Source organism: Suncus etruscus, chromosome 15, assembly GCF_024139225.1.
Source record: "Suncus etruscus isolate mSunEtr1 chromosome 15, mSunEtr1.pri.cur, whole genome shotgun sequence".
Lineage (NCBI taxonomy): Eukaryota > Metazoa > Chordata > Mammalia > Eulipotyphla > Soricidae > Suncus > Suncus etruscus.
In genome coordinates, this window is record NC_064862.1 from 41,451,327 (window position 1) to 41,477,282 (window position 25,956).

Here is a 25,956-nt window from a genome sequence, read left to right on the forward strand (position 1 = left end):
AGAAGTTAGCACAAGGTGGTACTACGAAAATAATTGAGTAGAAAATGGAGGTTAGGGTAAGTAATATTATTAAATAAGGTGATCAGGTATGGAGCCAGAGCAATAGTACAGCGGCAGGGTGTTTGCCTTGCATGTGGCTGACTGAGACGTACCTGGGTGTGATTCCTGGCATCCCACATGGTTCCCTGAGCCTGCCAGGACCGATTTCTGAGCACAGAGCCAGGAGTAACCCATGAGCACCGCTAGGTGTGACCCCAAAACAAAAAAAAATGTATATAGTTTTGGACATTTTATTTTGAATTTGAATATTTAAGGCTAAATTATTTTCAGTAATGACAGTTTGCTCTGGAAATCGGGATGTAGTGTTAATATATTGAATTATCATTTATGAAAGTTATAAAAGTTAATGTATATTTGATCTTACCTTTTCCATATTTAGTTGTCTATTTTTGTTGTTTTTGCTTTTTTGGGCCACAACCAGTGGTGCTCAGTTGTTACTCCTGGCTCTGCTTAGAAATCACTCCTGGGGCCCGGAGAGATAGCAGCACAGCGGCGTTTGCCTTGCAAGCAGCTGATCCAGGACCAAAGGTGGTTGGTTCGAATCCTGGTGTCCCATATGGTTCCCTGTGCCTGCCAGGAGCTATTTCTGAGCAGACAGCCAGGAGTAACCCCTGAGCAACACCAGGTGTGGCCCAAAAACCAAAAGAAAAAAAAAAAAAGAAAAAAGAAATCACTCCTGGCAGCCTCCGGGGACCATATGGAATGCTGGGAATCGAACCCAGGTCCGCTGGGTCAGCTGCCCACAAAGTAAATGCCCTATCTCTCTGGCCCTCCCTCAGTTGTCTCCTTTTTTTTTTTTTTTTTTTTTTTTTGAGTGGGGAGGCCATTGTGTGGAAATGCTCAAAGCTTACTTTTGCTCTGCACTCAGGAATTACTCCTGGCATGCTTGGGGAACCACATGGGATGTAGGGGATCAAAACATGGTTGACTGCATGCAAGGAAGTTCTCTATTCACTACTATATCTTCAACCCTTTAATTAGTTGATTAATGGAGTCATCTCTATTAAAAAGTATATGATAGGTGTCAGAGCAGTGGTAGGGTGTTTGCCTTGCACTCGGCTGATTCTGGACGAACCTCAGTTTGATTCCCTGGCATCCCATATAGTCCCCCAAGCCAGCAGTGATTTCTGAGTACATAGCCAGGAGTAACCCCTGAGCATCACTGGGTGGAGCCAAAAAAATGTATATAATAGAGGGGCCCGAGCGGTGGCATCGATGCAGAGGTAGGGGTCCTTGCATGTGGCTGACTCAGAACTGACGTCGGTTTGAACCCCCCGCGTCTTATATAGTCCCCCAAGCCAAGAGCAATTTCTGAGCACATAGCCAGGAGTATAGCCCCGAGCGTCACTGGGTGTGGCCCACAACTAACAATAAGTATATATATTAAAAATAAAAAGAATAAGTATATATATGTATATAAGTATATATCTATCTATCTAAGAATATAGTTGATTAGCCAGATACATTTTCAAATTCTATTAATCTTATATAGGTATCTCTAGGCTAGTATTTCTCATTGTTTTTCTCTGGCCCCCTTCCAATCTTCCTTTGACACCCCTCTTCTTGACTTGGCACCTTTTCTCATTCTGTGATACCCCCTGTGATTTTTACCTCTGTACTCCTTGGAATATCCTGGGAGGGGTTCTATTGTCCCATATTGAGATATGCTGCTCTGCCTCATTATTATGATTTGTCAAAATTCTTTTTTTCTCTTTCCTCTTCCTGTAGTCATAATGATTCGGGGCCTGCCATATTTTGTTGTGTTTGCTGGGGGTCGCAGATCTGATTGTGTTTGCCTTAATGTACTCTGCCACAATACTCACCACAGGTTATACTCCTCTGGTGTGGTGCTTTCTGGAAGTTGAACCCTTTTTTTTGTTTCGTTTTTGGGTCAAACCCGCCAGCGCTCAGGCGTTAATCCTGGCTCTACCTTTAGAAGTTGCTCCTTGCAGGCTGGGGGAGCATATGGGATGCTGGAATTCGAACCACTGTCCTTCTGCAAGCAAGGCAAATGCCCTACCTCCACGCTCTCTCTCCGCCCCCCCCTTTTTTTCCGCCCCCCCTTTTTTCATATTTTCTCTTTTTTTTTTTTTTTTTTTTTTTTTTGTGGTTTTTGGGTCACACCCGGCAGTGCTCAGAGATTATTCCTGGCTCCAGGCTCAGAAATTGTTCCTGGCAGGCACGGGGGACCATATGGGACGCCGGGATTCGAACCGATGACCTCCTGCATGAAAGGCAAACGCCTTACCTCCATGCTATCTCTCCGGCCTGCTTAAATTTGCTGCAGTTCTCATACTTGTTTTCTAGAAGTTGCAGTACTTGGCTGTGGACTTTTCACACCTTTTGAGGTGCCGTGTATATGTGTGTGTGTGTGTGTGTGTGTGTGTGTGCATGTTGCCATATATATATATATATATGTGTGTGTGTGTGTGTGTGTGTTTTGGTTTTGATAGGCAAGTTCCCCACCCACTGTACTATTGTACTGCTCCCTTGAAATTCATTTTCAAAGATACTATTTCAATGCCATTTCACAAAATAATATATTAAGTTTGGGTCAAAGGATTTTTTTGCAGGGGTCACACCCGGCAATGCTCAGAAATCACTCCTGGCAGGCTAGGAGGACCATATGGGATGCCGGGATTCGAACCACCATCCTTCTGCATGCAAGGCAAACACCCTACCTCCATGCTATCTCTCTGGTTCCCCCTTTTTATATTTCTAAGCCACTCAGGCTTATTCTGTCTGAAGTCATCTATTATCTCATATGAAGTCTGGGATAACTTCCTGGTAGGTGTTGGGGGACCATAGTTGGTGCTGAGATCAAACCTGTACTGGCTTTGTACAAAGCAATTCCCCTACCCATTATGCTATCTTCAGTTTTTACAAGTAACAGGATACTATCTCTTTTTTTTTGTTTTTGTTTGTTTTTTTCGGGCCACACCCATTTGATGCTCAGGGGTTACTCCTGGCTAAGCGCTCAGAAATTGCCCCTGGCTTGGGGGGACCATATGGGACGGGGTGGAGGGGGGGAGATAGAACTGCGGTCCTTCCTTGGCTAGCACTTGCAGGGCAGACACTTTACCTCTAGCTCCTTGCCGGCCCCAGGATACTATCTCTTTTTTTTTTTTTGGTTTTTGGGCCACACCCGGCGATGCTCAGGGGTTACTCCTGGCTGTCTGCTCAGAAATAGCTCCTGGCAGGTACGGGGGACCATATGGGACACCGGGATTCGAACCAACTACCTTTGGTCCTGGATCGGCTGCTTGCAAGGCAAACGCAGCTGTGCTATCTCTCCGGGCCCAGGATACTATCTCTTAATTTGATACTCTTATAAGGCATATTCGTGACAGCATAGTCAGTAATAATGGCTTAAAAGTATCACTGCAAATCATACTTTTTTTTTCTTTGGTTTTTGGGCCACACCCGGCGATGCTCAGGGGTTACTCCTGGCTGTCTGTTCAGAAATAGCTCCTGGCAGGCAGGGGGTGGGGTGGGGGGTGGGGTGGGGTAGGGGTGGCACGGGACCATATGGGATTTGAACCAACCACCTTTGGTCCTGGATCTGCTGCTTGCAAGGCAAACGGCACTGTGCTATCTCTCCGGGCCCCTGCAAATCATACTTTATCATTTGCTTCAACACAAGCAGTGCTCAGTGGTTACTCCTGGCTCTATGATCAGAAATTGCTTCTGGCAGGCTCGGGGGACCATATGGGATGCTGGGGTTCAAACCACCTTCCTTTTGCATGCAAGGCAAACGTCCTACCTTCATGCTATCTCTCTGGCCCCATCCTATAGTGATTTTTATAGAAGTTAAAATATGAAGCAACTGAATTGCCTGTTGATAGATGATTGGTTAAAGGAGATATTGTACACTTAAATAATGGAATATTTTTTTAGCTGTGAAAGAACAAAGTTTGATCTGCAGTGTGAGCTCAACAGCCTGAGTACATACTTTACATTTAGGAGGCTCTAATTCTATCTTTGGCACCACATGGCACCCTGAATATATAGATCCAATAATAACTATGCTAGGGTCGCTCTGGTTTTGGCCTAAAATTAGAAACCAAGCCAAATAAAAAACCAAAATCAAACAAAGAAAAAGTAAAAGCCATGTCTTTGGTTATGTCCTCAAAACCAAAACCCCCTAAACAATAATAAATGAAGCATTTCGTAGGCCGGAAAAGAACTCAAATGTTTCTGAGCTCAATCCCTGGCTTTGTACATGCCTCTACTACCTGAGACTACTATCTGGTGACTTTTAAGCACTGCTGGATGGGGCCCTAGTGGCCTTCAGCAACTGTCAGGTTTTCTAATAATAAAATAATTTCTCTAATAAATCTTTAGGGGCTGGAGTGGTAGCACAGTGGTAGGGCATTTGCCTTGTATATAGCCAACCCAGGATGGATCCGGGTTCGATTCCCAGCATCCCATATAGTCTCCTGAGCCTACTAGGGGTGATTTCTGAGCGCAGAGCCAGGAGTAATCTCTGAGCACTGCCGGGTGTTGCCCCACCCCCCAAAAGAAACCACACCAAAACTTTAATGGAATTTTGAAACGGATGTAGTGAGCATTGTAACAGATACTGAAAGAAAGATAGTTACAGAGTTCTCAAACTCAATTTTCCTGTGGGCCGCAGGAGGCAAAGTCGGGGTTACCCTTGAGTGCAAAGTCAGTAGTAAGCCTTGAACATTGGGGTATGTGACCCAAAGAACTAAAACAAAACAAAACAAAAAAGATTCCTCTAGGGCAGGGCCACAAAATGTACGGAGGGCCACAAACACGGGCCACAAACACGTATGGAGGGCCACAAACGCGAGCCGCGAGTTTGAGACCCCTGGAGGATGTACAACTAATATTTCAATTTTCAAACATGAATTTTACTAAGTTTTTTTGTTTGTTTTGTTTTCTGCCTCACTTGGTAGTGCTCAGGTTACTCCTGGCTCTGCACTGAGAAATCCCTTTGGTAGGCTCTGGGGACCATATGGGATGCCAGGGATTGAGCCTGGGTCAGCTGCCTGCAATGCAAAACTCCTACCACTGCGCTATCACTCCGACCCCTGATTTAAGATTTATGGTGGCCAGAGAACACAGTGGTAAGGCGCACTTGCATGCAGAAGATGGTTCGAATCCTGGCATCCATATGGTTCCCCGAGCATGCCAGGGGTGATTTCTGAGCATAGAGCCAGGAGTAACCCCTGAGGGCTGCCAGGTGTGACCCAAAAACCAAAATCCAAAAAAGGATTTCTAACATACCCATATTTGGCAGGGGAGGGGGGGACTGGAGGGTAAGGAGAGTTGGGCCAAACTTGGTGGTACTTGGATTTATTCCCGGCTTTGTTGTCAGGAGAGACTCCTAGTCATGCTTGAAGGACAATATCAATGCTGGGGAATCAAACCCCGGATCATGGCTGAAGCAGGTGCATATGAAGAAAGTATATTATCTTCTATACTTCAGCCATAAGAAACCCCATATGTTTATGGAAGAAGGAAATCAGAACAACAGAACAGCAAGCGGTTAGGGTGCTTATCTTGCGTGTGGCCAACCTGGATTTGATACCATATGTGGTCCCCTGACTATTGCCAGGAGTGATCCCTGAGCTTAGAGCCAGGATAACCCCTGAACATTGTTGGATGTGACCCTTCCTCCCCAAAACAAAAAAAAATCAGAGCCAGCAGCATCTGTGGCTTTTCTCAGGTAGCCTGGATGGTAGTGGCAGCAGTGCTCTCCCTTCAATCTTTCCAGTGGGCTGTTGGGCTGCTGAATATTGACTTAGGGAGTCGCTGTAAGGCTTCCTCCTTTGCCTTCAACATGACTGCCTCTGCCAGGCATGGTTGGCTCCTGCTGTCCCATCTCATCTATTGAGACTGTCAGGTGGTGTGGAGAAGGCTCAGTGGGGAAAAGGATAGTGGAGCCCTGTTTAGGGCTCAGTCCTGTCCTCCCTGACTGGCTGTGACCACTTCAATAGAATGGAAGAATGAGTTGGTGCAGAACTGGACCCCTTGGCCCCTATGCCTCTGTCTTCACTGAGCAGAATAAGAGCTACAAATCTGTGTCTTGGAACCTGTATTATCTTGACCAGCAGGCAACCCGTACCTGGATATATTTTGTTTTGCCATTCTATACATTATTTCAGCATTGGTAATACATTTGAATACTAGGGCTTCTACACAGCCCTGGTTTTGAGCTACTTAATCTGATAATGTTTTACAGATTTGTTACAAGATAAATAAGAAATTAGACTGTTATGATATTAAGAAAGGAAATAGCTCATTGTACTGGCTCTGGTCAGAAACAAGTCCTTATTAGGACTATAATAACTATAACATGGCACTATTATTAGAAGGTATCATATATACTATATAATATAATTATATATTATAAGATCGTCTCTTTCATCATTGAACTATTAGCAGGATGACTGTATGTCAGTATGTAGGAAATGGGAACATGCTCCACCATTCATATTTAAAAGTATTCCAGCCACATCCCATAGCCACAGCTGTGTAGATAATGGCCCAGCTTCATAGCTTCATGACTAATCTCTGAAGAGATACAAGCCAAGCCACTGAAACTCAAAGATACACAGGGTTTTGGTTTTTGGGTCACACCCGGCAGCGCTCGGGTTACTCGTGGCTCTATGCTCAGAAATCACTCCTGGCAGGCTCAGGGGACCATATGGGATGTTGGGATTTGAACCACCATCCTTCTGAGTAAGGCAAACAGAAAACTGGGGTGCCGGCAGGATGGGTGTGTTACCAGGAGTTATCCCAGTTCTACAGATCATAGAGTGACTCCTCCAAATTCTACAATACTCACAGCTCAGTGGAAGCACAGCAAATTAAATGGGCAAGTAGCATAGAAGCCAGCTAGGCTCAGTAAACAACACAGAAGGCTCCACTAGCAACAAACTTTTCTGCAAATCCCATTGTGAGATACGACAATTTTCATAAATTTTCTTTTACTGAAGTATTTTTTTTATTAATTATTTTAGCCTTCTTGTTGTAAGAAGGAATATAAAATAAAACATTTTTTTTTGTTTTGTTTTTGGGCCACACCCAGTGATGCTCAGGGGCCACTCCTGGCTTTGCACTCAGAAATTGCTCCTGGGGCCCCTAGAGTTAGCACAGCAGCACAGCGTTAAGGCATTTCCATATAGTCCTCTGAGCCTCCCGGGGTCAATTTCTGAGCAGAGCCTGGAGTAACCCTTGAGCACTGCCGGGTGTGACCTAAAAACAAAACAAAACAAAACAAAAAAAATTGCTCCTGGCTTGGGAACCTATGGGATGCCTGGGGATCAAACCACAGTCCATCCTAGGTGAGCCGCATGCAAGGCAAATGCCCTACTGCTGCACCACCATTCCGGCCTCATAAAATAAATATTTATGCCTGCTAAGGGGACTGGTTTCTAGGATGGGTGGGAGACAGTGTTGAAGGGAAATGGTGGTGAGATAGGTGTTGGAACAGTGAAACAACTATATGTGAATAACTTTGTAAACCGTGATGCTGAAATATTTAAAGTTGGAAATACAAAAAAAAAATCCCAACAAATTAGTGTTAGTGGGTACTTCACTTTGTATTTATTTATTTATTTTTGTTTTTTTTGAGTCACACCTGGTGATGCTCAGAGGTTACTTCTGGCTATGCACTCAGAAATTGCTCCTGACTTGGGGACCATATGGGATGCCAAGGATCAAACTGAGGTCTGTCCTGGGTCAGCTGCGTGCAAGGCAAACGTCCTATCGTTGTACTGTCACTTCAGCCCCTCATTTTTTTATTTGAGACAAATGTTTCTGTATGTATATTATAGCTGCTGTCAATTAAATCTAACTATGTAATTGCCATTAAAGATTTGCAGTGAGGATTAGTGAAGGAGTTTCATTTTAAAACTTGGCAGTGGTCAAAAACTGCTTCTAAAGAAGTTGATGCCGTTTGACTATAAGAAACATTTATCAGGGGCTGGAGAGATAGCATGGAGGCAGACCATCTGCCTTGCATGCAGAAGAACGGTAGTTCAAGTCCCGGCATCCCATATAGTCCCTTGAGCCTGCCAGGAGCGATTTCTGAGCATAGAGCTAGGAGCAACCCCTGAGCGCTGCCAGGTGTGACCCAAAAACGAGAAAAAAAAAAAAAAGAAAAGAAAGAAACATTTATCAGAACATCTATTATTCTGTGGTCAAACATAATCTCAGTAGCTTATAGGGTTCTTTGTTTTTCTTTTTCTTTTTCTTTTTTCTTGTTTTTTGGTTTTGGATCACACCCAGCAGCACTCAGGGGTTTATTCCTGGCTCTACACTCAGAAATCGCTCCTGGCAGGCTCAGGGGACCATATGGGATGCATGCAAGGCAAATGGCCTACCTCCATGCTATCTCTCCAGCCCCCCTCAACCCGTTTTTTTAAAAGATTAAAAACCGAATTTAGCAGTGCTAGATGATCTGGTCTTTCATAATTGTTCTAGTGATCTTCTGTGGCCACCAGGACTACATTTATAGTGTGTACACTTGCAGTTCATATATATCTTTGGTTCTTTTCTTTTCTTTTTTTTTTTTTTTTTTTTGGTTTTTGGGTCACACCCGGCAGCGCTTAGGGGTCACTCCTGGCCCCACGCCCAGAAATGGCTTCTGGGAGGCTCAGGGGACCATATGGGATTAGAACCACAGTCCTGCATGTAAGGCAAACGCCCTACCTCCAGGCTATCTCTTTGGCCCCATCTTTGTTTCTTTTTGAATGGTGCTCAGTATTATACTCCTCGTTTTACATTTAGGAATCACTCCTAATGGTGCTCTGGGAACCATATTGGATCCAGGCATCAAACCTGAGTTGGTTGCTCGCAAGGCAAGTGCCCTACCTGTACCTGTTATACCATTGCTCCTGTCCCACATTGCGTGTTCTTTTTTGTTTGTTTGTTTCATTTTTGGTTTTGGGCCATACCCAGCGGCACTCAGGTTTCCTGGCTCTGCACTCAGAAGTTTCTCATGGCAGGCTCGTGGGACCATATGGGATGCCAGGAATCGAACCTGGGTTGGTCCTAGGTCAGTCGCATGCAAGGCAAACATCCTACCGCTGTGCTATCTCTCTGGCCTGCATGTTGCTTATTAAATGTGTGTCTGTACAAGATCAGGGAGATAACTTAAGTGGTGGGACATAGGCATTTATAGCATGTATGAAGCCTTGAATTAAAAAAATAATGTAGTGTTTGAATGTAGATAAATGAATGACCTGACTGACACTTTGATCATAGTCTAACTGAAAAATTAAATATCAATACCTAATTTAATTTTTTAATTTTGGCCATACCCAGTGACTCTCAGGGTTTACTCGTGGCTATGTGCTCAGAAATCGCTCCTGGAGGGTCAGAGAGATAGCACAGCAGTAAGGCGTTTGCCATAGACGCAGAAGGATGGTGGTTCGAATCCCAGCATCCCATATGGTCCCCAGAGCCTGTCAGGAGCGATTTCTGAGCATATGGGATGCCAGGATTCAAACCACCGTCCTTCTGCATGCAAGGCAAACCGCCTTAACCTCCATGCTATATCTCCGGCCCCTATTTACTTGTTCTCATTCATTCATTGGTTTTGGGTCACACCCAGCAGCGCTCGGGGCTTACTCCGGACTCTACTCAGAAATTGATCCTGGTAGGCTGGGGGACCATATGGGATGCCAGGGATCAAACCCGGGTCGATTTTGATCAGCTGCATGCAAAGCAAATACCCTACTGTATGCTATTGCTCTGGCCCCTGTTTGCTTGTTTTAAAAAAAATAGAGTCTCTCAGTTTAATTCTTACGTTTGAACCAGGTCATGGGGATTGTTGGACTTGTTTTTGCGGCCCCCTTAGTGCCAGGTGGCATTATTCCTTGTTTGCATGGGCACATTAAAATGGAAAATACTATACATACAAAAATTTTCTTATCTAGTAGAGATAGGAACACACAAATCTTGTGGTGCAATGGAATCTTACAAACCCTGAACATTGACATGATGACCTGGCACAGGCCTCAGAGGTTTGGGTATTTTCCAGTCACCCCTGAACCAGGGAAGCCATCTATGAAACATCCAGCGTTATTTATGACATCACGTAGAAGCAATCCTCTACCAGGGAAGACCCTACTGCTGCTCTGACATCGATTTACTCAAAAGAGTCTTCCCTTAACACAGAAAATTTAAACAACAACGACCTACGTACTGGACAGGGCTTTCTGCATTGCCCGTTAATTGCGAGTTGCAATTAGACTCCGCTCTGCACCATCCTGACTTCAATGTAGGATATATAGATTCCAGGACCTTCAATACAGAAACGTGAGATCAACAACAGAGACTGTGAAAAATATAACTGTATGGGTACTACAGACAAAGACCTGGATTGGACAGACTAGTTTGCCTGGAGCCTAGAAATGGTCTTACGTCAGGAAACTTCAGGGGTAGAGTCTCCTTGTACTTAGGCCAAAGTTTTTCCTTTCCATGACCCCCATACTTTGGTGGGCCCATGCAAACGATAATTGCCACACTAACATTGTTTTTGCAGTGCTCCTTTGACTCCAAACCTTTAAGAAACCACTAGTAAAAATATCTGGAACTGCAAAAAAAAAAAAAAAAGGTGGGGCCAGGCGGTGGCGCTAAAGGTAAGGTGTCTGCCTTGCCTGCGCTAGCCTTGGATGGACCGTGGTTCGATCCCCCGGTGTCCCATATGGTCCCCCAAGCCAGGAGCAACTTCTGAGCACATAGCCAGGAGTAACCCCTGAGCGTTACCGGGTGTGGCCCAAAAACCAAAAACCAAAAAAAAGGTTTACATTAGTGTTAACATATATGCTTTTAGATGCACTAGCATTCTGTGGGATAAAGGAGGGAGATAAGGGATTGGGGACAGGGATGAAGGGAGGACAACACTGCTGATGGAAAGGCCCTCATTTATTGTCACCGTGTACCTTAAATATCACTGTGTAAGATTTGCCGTTATATATTCTAATAAATGTCTATCATTTAAATATTAAAAAAATAAAAATAAAAATAAAAAAATAGGGCCCGGAGAGATAGCACAGTGGCGTTTGCCTTGCAAGCAGCCCATCCAGGACCAAAGGTGGTTGGTTCGAATCCCGGTGTCCCATATGGTCCCCCGTGACTGCCAGGAGCTGTTTCTGAGCAGACAGCCAGGAGTAACTCCTGAGCACCGCTGGGTGTAGCCCAAACACCAAAACCAAAAAAAAAAAAAAAAAAAAAAAAAAAAAAAAAAAAAAAAAATAAAAAAATAGATTTCCAGGAAGCACTGAGTAATCTTTTCTGAAGAGCCAGCCATATAAGCAAAAAAGTTTGAGTCTTTGGTTTGGAATATGTACCTCATGTATGCATTAGTAATTAAAAGCCAAATATAGAACTGGAGAGATAGTATGGAGGTAAGACATTTGCCTTTCATGCAGAAGGTCGGTGGTTTGAATCCTGGCATCCCATATGGTCCCCTGAGCATGCCAGGAGCAATTCTGAGCGTAGAGCCAGGAGTAACCCCTGAGTGCTGCTGGGTGTAACCCTCCCCCAAAGAAAAGCCAAATATATAAATATAGGGTTTTTTTTTTTGTTTTGATTTTTGGGCCACACCCGGTAATGCTCAGGGGTTACTCCTAGCTATGTGCTCAGAAGTCGCTCCTGGCTTGGGGGACCATTTGGGATGCCGGGGGATCAAACTGCTGTCCGTTCTAGGCTAACGCTGGCAAGGCAGACACCTTACCTTTTCAGGGGTCTCAAACTCGAGGCCCGCGGGCCCTTTGTGGCCCTCCACACAACATTTTGTGGCCCTGCCCTAGAGGAATCTTTTTTTGTTTTGTTTTGTTTTAGTTGTTTGGGTCACACCCTAATGTTCAAGGCTTACTACTGACTTTGCACTCAAGGATCACCCTGACTTTGCCTCCTGCGGCCCGCAGGTAAATGAGTTTGAGAACCCTGAAGCCACCACACCGGCCCCAAATATATATACAATTTTAAACACAGTTCTGGAAGGCCTCTTATCTGATTTCTTTCTTTCTTTTTTTTTTTGGTTTTTGGGCCACACCCAGCGGTGCTCAGAGGTTACTCCTGGCTGTCTGCTCAGAAATAGCTCCTGGCAGGCACGGGGGACCTTATGGGACACCGGGATTCGAACCCAACCACCTTTGGTCCTGGATCGGCTGCTTGCAAGGCAAACACCGCTGTTCTATCTCTGCAGGCCCTGTTTGTTTTTGTGGCCACACCTGGCAGCACTCACCAGTTATTCCTGGCTCTGCGCTCAGAATTCGCTCCTGGTAGGCTCAGGAGACCACCATATGGGATGCCAGGGATTTGAACCAAGATTTGGCCAGTCCCATGCTATCATCCGGCCCCTCTGGCAAGGATTTCTAAAACTGCTGAGGACCTCAGGAATACCTAGTTGTAGAGTACCTAAATACCTTACAAGCTTGAAGCAGGTGAAGCTGTGAGTTCCGTTTGTAGTATCTACATGGAACACTATATACCTGACTAATTATGCCAGGATCTCTGCTATTTGGCTTCTTAACACCACAAGAAAGTGTACTATCTCTTGAGGATACACCACAAACAAGTTTACTACCACTTCTACCACTTAAACTAAAATGGTTAAGCACTCTATTGTGAGTACACACGGTAACTAAAATTGTAACTCCATCCAGCACCAAGCAAGTATTGGAATCAAGTGTGTGTGACCCCTGCAACCAAAGAAACAACAAAGAGATGGATAGTAAAAAATTAAAATCAAATATTTAAAAAATAATAAATGTTTTTTTAGAGTGGCATTGAGAGAAGGCATTATTATTAGATTTCTGGTCTTAAGGGAAAATATTTCAGTCTCTTACCATTGAATATATTTGCTGTGTGTTTGTCATTTGTGACCTGTTTAGGCCGAGGTGTATAGTTCTAAATGTTTATATCATAAATGAGTGATTTTGTCAAGACTTTTATTACCTGGTTATATCATAAATGAGTGATGATCTTGTCAAGACTTTTAAAGCATCTATTTATATAATCAGGACACTTCAATCTTTATTTGATACTGGTGTCTATTACATGAATTGATTTGCTATTGAATCATCCTTCCATCTTCAGGATGAATTCTACTTGGTCATGATGAATGAGTGTGTGTGTGTGTGTGTGTGTGTGTGTGTGTGTGTGTCTGTCTGTCTGTCTGTCTGTCTGTCTGTCTGTCTGTCTACACCTAGTTGAATTCAGGGCTAACTGCTGATTCTGTGCTCAGAGATCACACCTGGCAGTAGTTGGGAAAGAATACTGTGCCCCAAAAAAAAAAAAAAAAAAAAAAAAAGGGGCCGGGCGGTGGCGCTGGAGCTAAGGTGCCTGCCTTGCCTGCACACGGACCGCGGTTCGATCCCCCGGCGTCTCATATGGTCCCCCAAGAAGCCAGGAGCAACTTCTGAGCGCATAGCCAGGAGTAACCCCTGAGCGTCACAGGGTGTGGCCCAAAAACCAAAAAAAAAAAAAAAAAAAAGAATACTGTGCCAAAGATTGACTGCATGGAAGGCAAGCACATTGTTGAATGTATTCTTTCTCTCTCTGATCTGAATGATTGTCTTGATATATTGTTTATATTTTTTCCCAAGATTTTGTTGAGAATTTTTACTATAATAATCTGAGGGGCGAGAGAGATATCATAGCAGTGGGGGCATTTGCCTTGCATGTTGCCGACCGGGGAGGGACCTGGTTTGGTTCTGGCATCCCATATGGTCTTTTAGCCTGCCAGGGCGATTTTTGAGTGCAGAGCCAGGAGTGAGCCCCCAAACCAATCAATCAATCAATCAAGTTTAAAAAAATAAAGATTATGGGGCTGGAGAGATAGCACAGCAGTAGGGCATTTGCCTTACATGCGGCCAACCCAGGACTGATAGTGATTTGATTCCTGGTATCCCATATGGTCTCCTGAGCCTACCAGGAGTGATTTCTGAGCACAGAGTCAGAAGTGCCACCACGTGTGACCCAAAAATAAATAAAAATAAATAAATAAATATTAAGAATAATAATAGTCGGGCCTGGAGAGATAGCACAGCCGTGTTTGCCTTGCAAGCAGTCTATCCAGGACCTAAGGTGGTTGGCTCGAATCCTGGTGTCCCATATGGTCCGTGCCTGCCAGGAGCTATTTCTGAGCAGACAGCCAGGAGTAACCCCTGAGCACCGCTGGGTGTGGCCCAAAAACCAAAATAATAATAAAAATAATAATAATAGTCACTTGAGGTAGTGTTTTCTAGTTTTCTTTTGTGTCTGTGCTGTTACTATTTGATTTAGAAATAAGAGATATTTGATTTGGTGGACTGTATGTTTTTAGGGAGTATTAACTCCTTTCTGAAATTTGGGAAAGTTTGAACAGCATTAGTATTAGGGTTTTTTTTGAGGGGGGGGGTTGGGCCACACCCGGTAATGCTCAGGGGTTACTCCGGGCTATAACGCTCAGAAATTGCTCCTGGCTTGGGGGACCATATGGGACACTGTGGATCAAACCAAGGTCCGTCCTGAATCAGCTGCGTGCATGGTAGCCCTACCACTGAGCTATTGCTCTGGTCCAGTATTAGTTTTTTTATTTGTTTTGTTTTTGTTTTTGGCCTCATCTGGCAGCGCTCAGGGGTTACTCCTGGCTCTGTGCTAAGAAATCACTCCTGGGGCCGGGCAGTGGCGCCAGAAGCAAGGTGCCTGCCTTGCCTGCGCTAGCCTTGGATGGACCACGGTTCGATCCCCCGGCATCCCATGTGGTCCCCCAAGCCAGGAGCAACTTCTGAGCGAATAGCCAGGAGTAACCCCTGAGCGTTACCGGGTGTGGCCCAAAAACCAAAAAAAAAAAAAAAAAAAAAAGAAATCACTCCTGGCATGCTTGGGGGACCATATGGGATTTCAGGGAATCGAACCCTGGTCCTGCCCAGGTCATTCATGTGCAAGGCAAAACGCTGTGCTTGGCTCCTAGTATTAGTTTTTAATAAAAGTTTAATAAAAGTGTTGTGGCAGATTCGCTTAATAAATTTGCTTAGTCCTGGTCTTTGGTTTTCAGAAAGACTTAGTTACTGTTTTGATTTTTGTACTTGGGATTGAGTTCCAAGTTTTCTATTCTGGTTTCAGATCTAGAAGGTTGTATGATTCTAAAAGTTGATCCATCTCCTTTAGGTTGTCTTGTTTACATTTATGTTAGTCTTGTGATTTAATATTTCTCTAGAACAGGGGTGGCGAACAGAATTTTTACCTTCACTCAAAATGGCAAAATGCAATGTGTTTAATATACTATTGTTAAAATTATATGCTTTTGTGTGAGTGTTTGTCAGTTTTGGCAGGTCACTGCATGGTGTGGCTCTCTGACTCTCACAGTTTAAAATTTTGGCTCTTTGTGTCGAACTTGTTTGCCACCCCTGCTCTAGTATGTTATAACTTTCCCTCTTTCATTTCTTTAGTTTTGGGGCCACTACAGGTTCTGAGGCATCTTTTTTTTTTTGGTTTTTGGGCCACACCCGGTAACGCTCAGGGGTTACTCCTGGCTATGCGCTCAGAAGTTGCTCCTGGCTTGGGGGACCATATGGGACACCGGGGGATCGAACCGCGGTCCGTCCAAGGCTAGCGCAGGCAAGGCAGGCACCTTACCTTTAGCGCCACCGCCCGGCCCCTCTGAGGCATCTTTGAGCTTGGTGTTTAAGGTCAGTGGCTGCTGGCAATGCTTGTGAGGGGACAGTAGTAAGAGACTGGGGATGGAACCAAGAGTTTCCCCCATAATTAGTGTTCCCAATTGCATAATGTTTTACTGTGTATTTTAATGTAGTAGCCTGTTTTCAAAATGTATTTTCTGTATAAATGTTCTTGTAATTTGGTTTAGGGAAAGGTTAATAGGAACAAGAAAGTTCCAGGAAAAAAATGCTTGGTTAAATAGCATTAAGAAGTTTAAGAGATAGCGTGGAGGGTAGGCGTTTGCCTTTCATGCAGAAGGATGGTGGTTTGAATCCCTACATCCCATATGGTTCCCGGAGCCTGCCAGGAGCGATTTCTGAGCATAGAGCCAGGAGTAACCCCTGAACTGTCTGGTGTGATCTAAAAACGAAACAAAACAAAAAACAACAATAAAAAAAGTATAGGAACAAGGAAGTTCTAGGATAATGCTTGGTAAATAAGCATTAAGAAAATTTTAAGGGGCTGGAGAGATAGCATGGAGGTAAGGCGTTTGCCTTATCCCGTTGTCCCATATGGTCTCCCGTGCCTGCCAGGAGCAATTTCTGAGCCTGGAGCCAGGAATAACCCCTGAGCACTGCCAGGTGTGACCCAAAAACCACAAAAAGAAAAGAAAAAAAGAAAAGAAAGAAAAGAAAATTTTAAATTACAGATATATTTTGCAGGAAAGTTATATTTATGGAAAGGCTGATATGTTAATTTTCACTTTAGACTTCATGGCTTTAGGGAATATTAAGGTTCCTACCTTTGGCTGGTGTAAGTCAGGAATTACAAAAGTTTATTACCCTTCATTAATATTCAGAGAGGGATAGATGTCACTCCACCCCCATCTTCTGCATATCCTTACCTGATGGTAAGACCTGCCCATTTCTGGCAGGGATCTTTGGGAGGTATCAGAAGGATTTCCTCAGGGGCAGGAAGGGGATGGATTGGGAGATTGAGAGAGATTCAGCAAGGAAGGAGCAGCTGGAGGAGAGATGGCTGAAAGAGGTTGAGATGTCAGGGCTGATTATATTCAGAGTAAAAGGTTATGATAGAAGCCACACCTGTTGGCTAGGGCCTTGAATAAAGCTGGATGTCTCCTGAAACTTCTGACTGCTGTGGGTCATTTCCTCCCACCTACTCTGAACCCTTAGGCAGAAGGGGCTGGAGGAGAAAGGCCTCTCCATCCATCTCACCATCATCCAGCCCCATCCAGGGATGTTATACAACACATATCTCCTGACATGAATTGAGTTTTTAAAAAATATCTTCCAGGGCCCGGAGAGATAGCACAGCGGTGTTTGCCTTGCAAGCAGCCGATCCAGGACCAAAGGTGGTTGGTTCGAATCCCGGTGTCCCATATGGTCCCCCGTGCCTCCCAGGAGCTATTTCTGAGCAGACAGCCAGGAGTAACCCCTGAGCACCGCTGGGTGTGACCCAAAAAAAAAACCAAAAAAAAAAAAAATATCTTCCTCCTTTTTCATTATTTACATATAGGAAAGCCATAGACTTCTACATATAATTCTTTTTTTTTTTTTTTTTGACCACATCCTGCAGTGCTCAGGGGTTACTCCTGGTTTATCTGCTCAGAAATAGCTCCTGGCAGGCTCGGGGGACCATATGGGACACCAGGATTTGAACCAACTACCTAATGTCCTGGGTTCGCTGCTTGTAAGGCAAATGCCGCTGTGCTATCTCTCCAGCCCTACATATAATTCTTTAGCCAGCTACTTTACTATAAATTTTCTTTTTTTTGGGGGGGGGGGCACACCCGTTTGCTCAGGGGTTACTCCTGGCTAAGCGCTCAGAAATTGCCCCTGGCTTGGGGGGACCATATGGGATGCTGGGGGGTGGAACCCCCGTCCTTCCTTGGCTAACGCTTGCAAGGCAGACACCTTACTTCTAGCGCCACCTCACCAGCCCCTACTATAAATTTTTATGTTTTTAGAAACTTTATGTAGAGTCTTTATAGTAAAATGTCATCTGTGAATAGTAGCTTGACTTTTTCTTATCTAGATGCCCTTGATATCTTTTTGTTGCCTATTGCTATGGTAAACTTGAATTTTTCCCCCATCTGATTCTCCTGATTGCATTGGCACAGTCTTAGTAATCAGTGTTTACTTTTTTTTTTTTTAAATGAACTACTTTTTTTAAAAAAGAAATTTAGAGAGATATGAGAGAGAGAAGGCTATATGTGAACATAAACTTCTCCAGATTGGGAAAAAGCCAAGTGTTTTTAAGAACCATTATTTAGGGGCCATTGTGATAGCACAGCTGGTAAGGTGTTTGTCTTGCTTACTGGCATCCCATATGGCCCCTTGAGCCTGCCTCTGAGCACTTTTGGGTGTGCCCCAAAACAAAAGCAAACAAACAAAAGAAACATTTAGAGGCTTTGCCTTAAAAAAAAAAAAAGTGTTTCTTGTAGATAGTATCAACATTACCCAGCCATTAGGAGAACTGATTAAATTATTCTCTTTCTGAAACTTTATATATTTGGTAAATGAAAGCCCCAAGGCACATTAGAAATTACAGTGGATTCATTGGACTCCTGGTTTGTTTCCCCGTGCATGTTGGTTTCTTGAAGGATTTCAGCCAATGATAGCTAATTTGAAAATTGCTTATGCGGGCCAGAGAGAGCATGGAGGTAAAGCATTTATTTGCCTTGCATGCAGAAGGTTGGTGGTTCGAATCCTGGCATCCCATATGTTCCCCTGAGCCTGCCAGGAGAGACTTCTGAGCATAGAGCCTGGAGTAACCCCTGAGTGTGGCTAGGTGTGACCCAAAAACCAAAAAAAAAAAGCAAAAAAAAAAAAGCTTATGCTTCTTAGTGTAATGTTGCCATGTTTTAGAGCTTTCAATTACTAGTTAGCTCACTTAGTTTACAATACTGAATAACTGAGTTGTCACGTGACATCTAGAAAACTAGTTTTTTTGCTAAATATAGAGGTGGTAATTCAGTAGTTTCGTTTTGTTTTTAGCATAAAAACATTTTAGGGTTATAGTGATAGTACAGTGGATAGGGCACTTGCCTTAAATGTAGTTGACTTGAACTCAATCCCTGGTACCCTATAATAGTCCCCTGTATCACCAGATTTGATACCTGAGCATAGACCCAGAAGTAAGCCTTGAATACTGGCTGATGTGCCCAAAAACTGGGGCAAAATTATTTGAGCCTGTGAAATGATCCATACTATTTTCTAAAATTGGGAGGAAGAACTAAAAGTTGTATACATGTATGTCTTAGGCTTAGTTAAAGGAATCTTGGTTATTAATCGTTAACATGTTATATTGCACTTATTTGATATTAGTATATTGTATACTTCTGTTTTGTACAGAGTATAATACCTAATACATAAGAAGTATGCTTTTCACTACTGAGCCACATCCCTGGCTAAGAGTCTGTGTTTTAAACTACTATTCTGTAAATTACTATAAACAGTATAATCACTTTATAAAACACGGAAAACACTAAATATATGTAAACTTAAATACCCCACAGTGCCAGTTGCTATAAGTAATAATACTTTTTTCTGGTAAATTCATATGCTATGTTGGGTTATTACTTTGTAAATTAGGTATCTATATACTCGAGTATAAGCCGACTTTTCTTGGTTTATACTCGGTTATACAGGTTATTTGATTCTGTGTGCACGTAGTGTTCAGTCGTCTTCTGCCCTCTGCTGGAAGGGGCAGTGCTTCGGCTCAGTCACAAACTGAAGAGGTAGGCGGCTGAACTGAACTGTATGCCACTGAACTATTTAACCCACAATATTCTGTGCTTCGTATGAGACCCACAGCACTGATGATGATAACTGTGAACTCAGTGATGATAATAATGTCTATGCTGATACTCTCATAGCAGATATAGTTGAAGCTCTGTTTGAACATAAAGATGAGGAGAAGAGGGCCCAGAGAGATAGCACAGCTAGCACAGCGGCGTTTGCCTTGCAAGCAGCCGATCCAGGAACAAAGGTGGTTGGTTCGAATCCTGGTGTCCCATATGGTCCACCGTGCCTGCCAGGAGCTATTTCTGAGCAGACAGCCAGGAGTAACCTCTGAGTACCGCTGGGTGTGGCCCAAAAACCAAAAACCAAAAACCAAAAAAAAAAAAAGAGAGAGAGAGAGAAAAGAAAGTTTTTTTCAAAAAAGGGAAAGGAAAGAGTGGCGGAATGTGGCGCAGTGATAGGGCGTTTGCCTTGCACGTGGCTGACCCAGGATGGACCTCAGTTCAATGCCCCAGGGTCCCATATGGTTCCCCCAAGCCAGGAGAGATTTCTGAGCGCATAGCCAGAGAAAACAGCGGAAAAAAACCCTGAGCATCACTGGGTGTGGCCCAATATTCCCCCCCAAAGGAAGATCAATTTATGTTAATTAATTTATATTAATAAGTCAGTTAAATTGTTATTTTTATTATTGTTACATATTGCCATTCCACCTCATGTTCATTCTATGGACTTCATGCAGAATGTTAATATATTATTTTAGAAAACAGTATTCTCTGGGCAAGTAGACAGTGAAAGTATCAGAGTGAGAATTAATTCAATCTATTGATTAATCTTATGAAAAGGGGTGTGTTTTTGGAGGGTTGTTCAGGAGGTCTAAAGCAACTCTCAACTAACTTGTCTCATATCATAGTTTATTGTCGGGGCTTGCTGCGCCTGGAGATGCTAGGGGACTACCATGTGGTGTCAATGATCTAATGGGGTTGGTCTTAGCAGCCTGTACATAATATAAACATAATTTTAAAGAAATCTATGTCCTCTCCAGAAATGTATGTGATTATAATGCCAGCTATACTACATTAAGAACTATCCTCTTTTGAGCCATTTTTCTATAGAATTATCTCTAGAAATTTAACAAACCTATTCTGTATTTAGGTGACTAAATATTAGAAGGAACTTTTTTTTGGGGGGGGTCACATCTAGCGATGCTCAGGAGTTACTACTGGCTCTGCACTCAGAAATCTCTCCTGGCATGCTTGGGGGACCATATGGGATGCCGGGATTTGAATCAGGGTCTGACATGTGTTGGTCGTGTGCAAGGCAGAAACGCCTACCGCTGTGCTATTGCTCCTGCCCTAAAAGGAATTTTCTTATACTTTGAAGTTTAGGAATTTTCTTTTTAGTAAATTTTTTTTTTTTTTTTTTTTTTTTTTTTATTTTTTTTGTGGTTTTTGGGTCACACCCGGCAGTGCTCAGGGGTTACTCCTGGCTCCATGCTCAGAAATTGCTCCTGGCAGGCACAGGGGACCATATGGGATGCTGGGATTCGAACCGATGACCTCTTGCATGAAAGGCAAACGCTTTACCTCCATGCTATCTCTCCAGCCCCTCTTTTTAGTAAATTTAAATTCACCTTTTCAGTGGTAATATAGCAAATAGTATTTGAATGAATGGGAGTTAAGAATGTTATACTAGTGAATGACCATATGTAAAATCAATGGACAAATATAGCATCTCAAAAAGAAGAGATACATTCCATATTTATGAACCTTCAGTAGTTTTTCTGATAATATGCTTATTAGAATATTTTATAAATATTTCTTATAAATTCATTCAACTAGTCCAGCAATTATAGCTTTAATATACTATATTTATAATTCTGATTGTGAGATAGAATATAATTATTTTTCTTTCTATTTTTAGGCCCTTGATGAGCCTCCCTATTTGACAGTGGGCACTGATGTTAGTGCTAAATACAGAGGAGCCTTTTGTGAAGCAAAGATCAAGACAGCAAAGAGACTTGTCAAAGTTAAGGTATTGTATACACAGACAAATTAAATTTGATAATGTAATTTAAATTTGGCATTGAACAAATTAAATTTGATATTGAACTGTTAGTGCTTTTTTTTGTATTTGCAACATGCAAGATGAGTTTAGTTGTTTGTTGGGGGGTGGGATCTTTGGGCCACACCCGGTGGTGTTTAGGGGTTACTCCTGGCTATGAGCTCAGAAATCGCTCCTGGCTTAGGGAATGGGGGATTGAACCATGGTCTGTCCTAGGTCAGCGTCATGTAAGGCAAATGCCCTATTGCTACGCCACTGCTCCAGCCCCAAGATGAGTTTAGTTTTTAAAAAGAATGATTTGATTTATATTTTAATTTTGGGGTCATACTTGGCAGTGCGCAGGGCTTACTTACTCTGGCTTTGTGCTCAAGGATCACTCCTGGCAGTTTGGCTATATACAAGGCAAGCCCTCCTTGTTCTACTCCTCGTCCTAGTATCAAGGACCAGAAGAATGATTTTAATGTATTTAATTTTGGTCTGGAAATCAGATAGGCCTCATATGTCATTCTACCACTGAGCTATATCTCATGCCCTAAGTAGTAATAGTTAAAAAACATATATGGGGACTGGATGGGGTGGAAAGGGCATTCTTTGTCATTTTAAAAGATTCTAAGGAATAAATTTAGCTCACAACTGGAGGTTTTTTGCGGGGTGGGGTGAGGTGTTGGCTCTTGGCTTTTTGGGTTTTTCTTTGGATGGTTTTTGTTTGTGGTGCTCAGAACTTCCTAGTGAGTTTGCCTAGGGATCAAAAATGAGGATACTCAGTGGACGATATATGGTTTGAAGGACCTAATCTAGGTTAGTCTATGTAAGGAAGTCAAGATAACAGATGATCTGAATTTTACTGTAGACTTGCTGTTTCATTGATCTTTAATTCTTTGTGTTTGTTTTTGGCCACACCCAACAATGCTCAGCGGTTACTCCTGCTCTGCACTCAGAGATTACTTCAGGCAGTCTTGAGAGGACTATGCATAAGGGATGCTGGGCATTGAACCCAGATTGGCAGCATGCAAGTCAAGCACCCTGTCTGCTGTTGTATTGCTCTGGCCCTATAGTTTTAATTTTTTTTTTTTTTTTTTTTTTTTGGTTTTTGGGTTACACCCAGCATTGCTCAGGGGTTACTCCTGGCTGTCTGCTCAGAAATAGCTCCTGGCAGGCACGGGGGACCACGTGGGACACCGGGATTTGAAACAACCACCTTTGTTCCTGGATCGGCTGCTTGCAAGGCAAATGCCGCTGTGCTATCTCTCCGGGCCCTATAGTTTTAATTTTTATTTATTTTTTTGCTTTTGGGTTATTATGATGGTGCTCAGAGGCTCGTGATGCTGCTTGGGAGACCATATGCAATGTTGAGGTTGGATTTTTGGGGAAAAAAATGCAAAACATATGCTTTACCCCTTGAGCCATCTCCAAATTTAGTTTTAATACAGATAAGCCTCAGAGTATTAGTAGTAAATTACTGTATCAAAAATTAAATTTAAAGTTAGTGTTCGAGGGCCCGGAGGGATAGCACAGCGGCGTTTGCCTTGCAAGCAGCCGATCCAGGACCAAAGGTGGGTGGTTCGAATCCCGGTGTCCCATATGGTCCCCCGTGCCTGCCAGGAGCTATTTCTGAGCAGACAGCCAGGAGTAACCCCTGAGCACCACCGGGTGGGGCCCAAAAACCAAAAAAAAAAAAAAAAAAAAAGTTAGTGTTCGAATGGGAATTATAATAGCTTATCAGTTAGACACATTTTATATCGGAGATGATTATAATGATGGTGTCTTAGATAAAAATGAAATATGATAGATTTAGTGATTGATGCTGTATTCTGTACTCCTTTGAAATATTTTCCTCTACAAAGTTATGTTTTGTGTCATATAATATAAAAAAATTATTTACCTTATAATAAATTATTAAAACCATAAAGTATCAAGTGAAATATTTAAAGGTCATCATTACTATTGAATGGCAAACTGCAGGATATTATGTTACGCGGTTTAGTGTGTTGGGGATATGAGGATGCGATCTGATTTTTTATTTCAACGGGTTTATAATCCAGATAAGCCAGATACCTTCTAAATTGTCACCAGTTGATGATTAACAAATATATACTTCAGTGAAGAGTACCAGTGTGTATACTGGATCTTTTCCCATGTCTACATGTATAGCTTTTTTTTTTTTTGGTGTATAGCTTGAAAAAGTTTCCTGGTTAATTTTAATTATTACTCCTAATCAAGAACTATTGTTTAGTCTAAAAACTTAATTTTATTTCTTTATTTAAAGAATAATGTAAACTGTTTTTGCTAGTCTTGGTCCCATCCTACTTTTTGTCTTCACTTACTAATGATAATGAGCTTCTTTGTGGTTTTATTTATGCTAGTATTGCACAGAATCTTAAAATTCTGTTATAGCAACATTTCCTTTTCTGTTCCCCAAGAACTAATAATTTGTCTCACTTTTTCAGGTAGGGTTACTGCTATAACACCATAGCACTTTCTCTAAGTTAGATAAAAACCATCCCTCCCAGTGGGGACCTCCCAAGCATAGCCTGAAATACAGATAAATACATTTGGTTTTTGTTTTTGTTTTTGGGTCACATCCAGCAGTGCTCAGGGGTTACTCCTGGCTCTTCGAACCACCGACCTTCTGCATGAAAGGCAAACACCTTACCTCCATGCTATCTCTCCGGCCCCTCTGGGATTACTCTTGGCTTTGCCCTCAGAAGTCGTTCCTGGAAGTCTTGGGAGACCATGGGATGTCTGGATTCGAACCACTGTTTTTTTGAACCAGCTGCATGCAAGGCAAACACCTTACCACTTTGCTATCTCTCCAGCCCCTAGACTGGCTTTTAACTCTGAAATCAAATCTCAGAGGAGATTCCCTGTATAATGAATAAATTAGGAAAATTCATTCTTTCCTTGATAAAGAAATGAAGAAAACTGTTAATAGTGGTGTCTTATACCTTAAAAATAATGGATATATAAATATTGAATATCTATTGGTGATATTTTTGTTCTAAAAATATATATATACTTTTTTTGGGGGGTCACACCCGGCGGGGCTCAGGGGTTACTCCTGGCTGTCTGCTCAGAAATAGCTCCTGGCAGGCACGGGGGACCATATGGGACACCGGGATTCGAACCAACCACCTTTGGTCCTGGATTGGCTGCTTGCAAGGCAAACGCTGCTGTGCTATCTCGCCGGGCCCTAAAAATATTTTTATAGAGCTGAAGCAGTAACAACTGTGGGGTATTTGCCTTGCAATTGGCTTACCTGAGTTCAATCCCTGGCATCCCACTGGTTTGAGCACCACTGGGTTTTGCCCAAAACAACAACAACAAAACTAATTCAAAATTAATTTTCCTCAGTGGTGGTTTTTCTATGCCAGCTTATTTATATTTTTAGGTTAATAAATTTTCAAGTTTTTTGGTATAAATTATTCCCACTAGTTTTTATTTATTGAGCTTTTACTTTACTACTGAGCTTTTTTACTTTACTTTCTTGTTTTGTTTCATTTTTGAACTACACCCAGCAACACTCATGGTTTACTCCTGGTTCTGCGCTCAGAAAGCACACCTGGCAGGCTTGGGGGACTATATGGGATGCCAAGGATGGAACCCAGCTTGGCTGCATCAAGGCAAACACCCTACCCGCTGTAATATTATTCTGGCTCCTTACTTTATTTTTGTACTATTAAGTATTGAGAGTATAATGTTAAGCTATGTTTCTCATCTGTAAGTAGCTTATGGACTCAGTGAATAACACATATAACTAAATACATAGTTTGAATAGAAGATAATAACTTGTTTTTGTGTCAGATAAGACGTGGTATGTTGAGTTCAGGACACATCTCATTAGCTAATCTGTGAGCTCATTTCCTAAATTGAGGATTAGTAAGAGCATGTTTTCCCTATTAGAACTTTATATAGGGAAAGTTTTGTATAAGGAAAATGTTTTATATAGAGAAAATAAATTGTATTGTACTGCATACAGGAAGCTATCTTGTTTTGTGCCAACTGGTATTTAAACTTGAAACCTTTAACTTTCTTAACACCGTTTTTGATGTTTATGTGGCTAACGTTTGTTAAGTATCAAGAGATTGGGGGCCGGAGAGATAGCATGGAGGTAGGGCATTTGCCTTGTATGCAGAAGGATGGTGGTTTGAACCCTGGCATCCAATGTGGTCCCCAGAGCCTTCAAGGAGCGATTTCTGAATGTAGAGCCAGAAGTAACCCCTGAGCGCTGCCAGTGTGATCTAAAAACCAAAAAAATAAAATAAAATAAAAAAAAATCAAGAAATTAATTACTTGAGGCTAAAATCTCAGTTCTCTCAGATTCTTTGATTTTGGACCAGTTATTTCTAATTGTTATTCCTCAGTCTTCTTTCCAGTGAAATGAAATTATTTAGTTAGGTTCAAACACCACATATAAAACCTAATGCTCATTTATACTAAATAAATG

At 42.5% G+C, this 25,956-nt stretch overlaps 1 protein-coding gene across 1 annotated transcript in view; it reads left to right on the forward strand.

Moving 5' to 3' along the window:
* ARID4B (AT-rich interaction domain 4B) overlaps nt 1-25,956 on the forward strand; it is a 133,625-nt gene that overhangs the window by 11,443 nt on the left and 96,226 nt on the right. The window contains exon 2 of the mRNA XM_049788918.1: nt 21,372-21,482. Within this exon, the coding sequence (XP_049644875.1) occupies nt 21,372-21,482 (111 nt within the window). The remainder of the gene's footprint in view (nt 1-21,371; nt 21,483-25,956) is intronic.